Raw genomic sequence first — 4,335 nt, forward strand, 5'->3', positions numbered from 1 at the left:
AATGCCTCAATGCATGGAGGAAACATCCAAAATAGTCGATGAAATAAAACCGTTGATGCATCTACGGTATTACCTATCCTCACTGGTGAAGTGCGCAAAAGTGCTATAGTACCCGACATATACAACTGAACCCCGATGATCCACCGTGGTATGTGGTTGTACGACTCCTCCCAATCTCCATATATCTTAGCAATTGCCTTCTACTTGCCCATCCAAACCTTCCTGTAGCTGGGCTTGAACCCAAACTTCGAAGACACCGCGTTCTGTAACACCTAAACCAAGACCGATGCATCAACCATAACCAACGATAGAATCGAGGCACATATGACATGGTAATCGAGCTGCCTGTGATCCGTCGATATCTCCATTTCTAGACACGTGTGTGGTCCATTGTACTTTCTGACTTTCCAGTAGCCTTTCCTCTGCCTCATAGTGACACGGATCAGCCAGTTACAACCATTCCCGAACTGGACGCACTTCCCATGATACTTCAATTGGTCGGACTCAAACACTTTATACTCTACACCACGCCGAATATTATAACTCTTGATTGTCATTACAGCTTTCTCTTTTGTTTCAAACCGTTGCCCGACCTCAAACTCGTCCGTGCCAATCACGCTAGGTCTTTCTCCGTGAATGACAGGGTGTTGCTGATCTACATTTGTAGCTTGGTTCATTGCTTCAAGGTCCAACGTGGTAAAGTGTCGAGGGTACCGCTGTGTACCACTGCTACCATGGGTTTGAGCTCCCCCGGCAACTGCGGTGTCCTCTTCGCTGTCGCTCTCATCACCAATAATTGGTGGCTCCGAATCTGACCCATCATCACCTATAGCCTCCGCAAACTGATCTCTCTCTCTTACCTCCATGAATGTGGGTGCACCATCTACTACAGGTGCAGATCCCATCGCAGCTGCAAGCTGGCCGAAGCTACGCCCATCACACAAGTCATCACCCAGGACAGGCAAATCAGCAGTAAAAGATGGGGACAAAACAAAGGGAGTCGCCGGTTGCCTTGTTGGAACGGCGGTAGAAGTCCCTTCTATGACGCCATTGGGAGAATTCGGGGCAGATGCCCCGTTGCTGCCCTCCACGTCAACCATTCTGGCAAACAACTCCAGCGCGCCTAAGTCGGGAAATCTTGCTTGACTGTGAAATATAACTCGCATGTCGTCATCACCCAACATCGCGTACTTCCCAAACTTAACATAACCTTGCCTCAATGATATCGGAATACAAAAAAAAAAAAAATAATTACTTCACGCATTTTATACCACACCTTCCAGCCTTCTCTAATATACTATTGTGAAATTCCATCAACGTTGTTGACGGAGTTATAAACACACCTATCTGCTTTTTGCTAGAAAAAGTTACACCCTCACTTGTGTTTTCATCAATTTTTCTCTGGTGATGCACTAACAAGAAAATACTCTCCGCCATCTCTCACACCGCTCAACAAATGTCCAGTGTGGTTCATCTGTTTGAAACTCGTTTATTTATAGAGTTTATGCCTGTGTAAATCGTCCTTACCACCTTTGGGTTACTAACTTGAGCATAAATCGTTTCAACCCAGTGAGTGTTGCTGAAACAAGCATTAATCGCGCCAGGGTGGGAGGGGTCTCCTTTATGTGTAAATCATGGCAGCCCAATGAGGTTTAGCCCAATAACATGTTAAACCTACCAGCCTGGAACGATTTACACTCTCCTTTTAACTCTAGGGACCCTGGCACGATTTACTCTTTGTTTTTGATAAACCCATATTTTATGATATATTCTGTGCTTAAATTGAGTGATTTATTCAATCCTTCATCCACTTATTCATATTAATTGCATGATTTTACTTCTCCTACCTTATTATGTGATGTATGTGAAAAACATGTTTCCTATGCTTAAAAAAAATTAATTATTTTAATTACACTTATTATCATTCGATGCCGTGATTAGTGTGTTGAGTAGTTTTAGATCTTCTAAGGCAGGAATGACTCAAAGGATGGAAAGGAAACATACAAAAAATGGAAGGAAAGCACAAAACGGAGTTTTTGGAGAAACTGGCATCCACGCGATCGCATGGGCGACGCGGACGCATGCCAAGCACGAATCAACAGCGACGCGGCCGCATGACTGACGCGACCGTGTGACCCACGCGGACGCGTGATAGAGGTTACGCACCAGAAATTGCAGAAAATGCTCCCAGCGATTTCTGAAGCCCTTTTTGTCCCAAATCCAAGTCCAGAAGGCATAGACCAGAGGTTATGAAGTGAGGGAATGCAACCGTTCAAGGGGAGCTCGCCAATTTAGTTACTTCTCATGATTTAGATTTAGTTTGGAGAGAGGTTCTCTCCTCTCTCTCTTAGGATTTAGGATTTCTCTTAATTTTAGGAGTGACTCTCGATCCCAGGTTTAATGTTCCTTTACTTTAAGCTTCCCTTTCACTTTTATTCATTCCATTACTTTAGTTGATTATTTACTTTTGCCATTTAATTTATGAATTCTTCTATGTTCCAGATTATTTGAATTAATGTTATTTGAGGTATTTCAGTTTATTATTGCTTTCTTTTATTTATGTCACCATTGCTTTCAATCTGAAGACATTTTTATTCCAGCAAATTTACTTTTTCCCTTTTGGTCTTGGTTAAGAAATCAGTAACTCAGGAGTCATCTTAGCTCAACATAATTGATAAGTGTTATCTTTGCTAATTGAATTGACTTTCAATAATCCCAATCTTTTCTTAGGAAATAAGTAGGATTCGAAGGTCAAACTAATTAATCCCTTGACTAAGCAAAGGTTAACTAAGTGAAATTAAGATTCAATCTTCTTTATTATTGAGAAGGGTAACTAATTTGGACTTCTAATTTCTCATCCCTTGCCAAAAGTTTACTTTACAGAATTTATTTATTTTAATTTCTATTTAAATTATTTGTCATATTTGTTCCTCAATCTTGAAACTCCGAATTTACAATCTTCATAACCAATAATAAGAACATACTTCCCTGCAGTTCCTTGAGAAGACGACCCGAGGTTTGAATACTTCGGTTAACAATTTATTTAGGGTTTGTTACTTGTGACAACCAAAACGTTTGTATGAAAGGACTTTTGAAAGTTTAGAAACTATACTTGCAACGAGGATTTATCCGCAAATTTTTAGACCACACAAAAGTTCTCTCGTCAAAATGGCGCCGTTGCCGGGGAACTGCTAACGTGTGCCTTATTATTGGTTATTGTAAATATTTTTCTTTTACTTGTTTATTTATTTCTGTTTTTTTTTCTTTTTAATTTTATTTGCTACTATGAACTCTCACCCCTCTCGCTTTGAGTTTAGTTCTAAATTTGTTGAAGGAAATAGAAGCCACAACAGGAATATGCATCAAGGTCAGACCAATCAAGGATGGATGGAGCCAAGAGGATCTAATCAACCCTTTAGGCAACAACACCCTCCAAGATATCATGGACAACGACCATTCTACAATGCATACCCAGCTGATAGATATGGTGGACAACCTTGTAACTACCAACAAGCCCCACCCCCGTGCCTATAGACCATCCTTTCAACATAACCTCGAACCATCACATTCACAAGCTTCTCTTCACCATTCACCACCACATGATCCCTATTTACCCCAGTTCCAATCCAATCACTCCCAAGCACCACACTTTCCTATGTATCATGTCCAAATCTATCACCCCGAGAATCAGAGGTTCACCTCAAGGAAACAGTAAATAAACTTCAAACAACCATTCGACAACTGGAGCAAGCAGTAATTCAATTAGCTTCTAGACGTTCGAACATTCAAGGACTAACCACAGCCCCGTGTGGACAATCTAACGAAGAGCGTAGCATGAAGGAAATACTAGAAACTCCAGTGGACAAGACAGAGAATGAATTCGTACTAGAACAAGTAGAAGAAGCTGTCATTACGCAAGAAGAAGAGTTGGTTGAAGATCTAGGAGACGCTGAACCTCCATGGGAATTCAGAGCTGAGGAGAACTCCGTCAAGGACGTTACAGTTGATGCTAAGGAGGACAGTGCACAATCTCCAAGGCAAGTCGTTTATGAAGAACTAGACGGAATAACCCAGGACACAATTTCCCTTGATGATGATAGTCACAAGTCAAGTTCTCTTAGTAATGAACTTGCATCCGCAAGTGATTCTCTGAGATCGAAGAATCTTCCCCAAATGAATACAAAGATGATGCAGAGGTAGATTTCTGTCAACCTCCAATCTATGACTCGAGTAATGAGGAAGACACAGAAGACTTTGACCAGGACACAGATGCATTTGAAGAACCTTGCAAAGAAGTGGAGGAATTCACAGAAGAGCACAAGAGAGTAGAACTTA

At 41.3% G+C, this 4,335-nt stretch overlaps 1 protein-coding gene across 1 annotated transcript; it reads right to left on the reverse strand.

Annotated features, from left to right (window-relative positions):
• On the reverse strand, window positions 273-1,184 carry LOC107610846. Its single transcript, XM_016312838.1, has one exon. It carries the CDS (start codon window positions 1,182-1,184, stop codon window positions 273-275), a length of 912 nt encoding a protein of 303 aa, XP_016168324.1.

The sequence above is a fragment of the Arachis ipaensis genome, chromosome B08 (assembly GCF_000816755.2).
Source record: "Arachis ipaensis cultivar K30076 chromosome B08, Araip1.1, whole genome shotgun sequence".
NCBI classification, from domain to species: domain Eukaryota; kingdom Viridiplantae; phylum Streptophyta; class Magnoliopsida; order Fabales; family Fabaceae; genus Arachis; species Arachis ipaensis.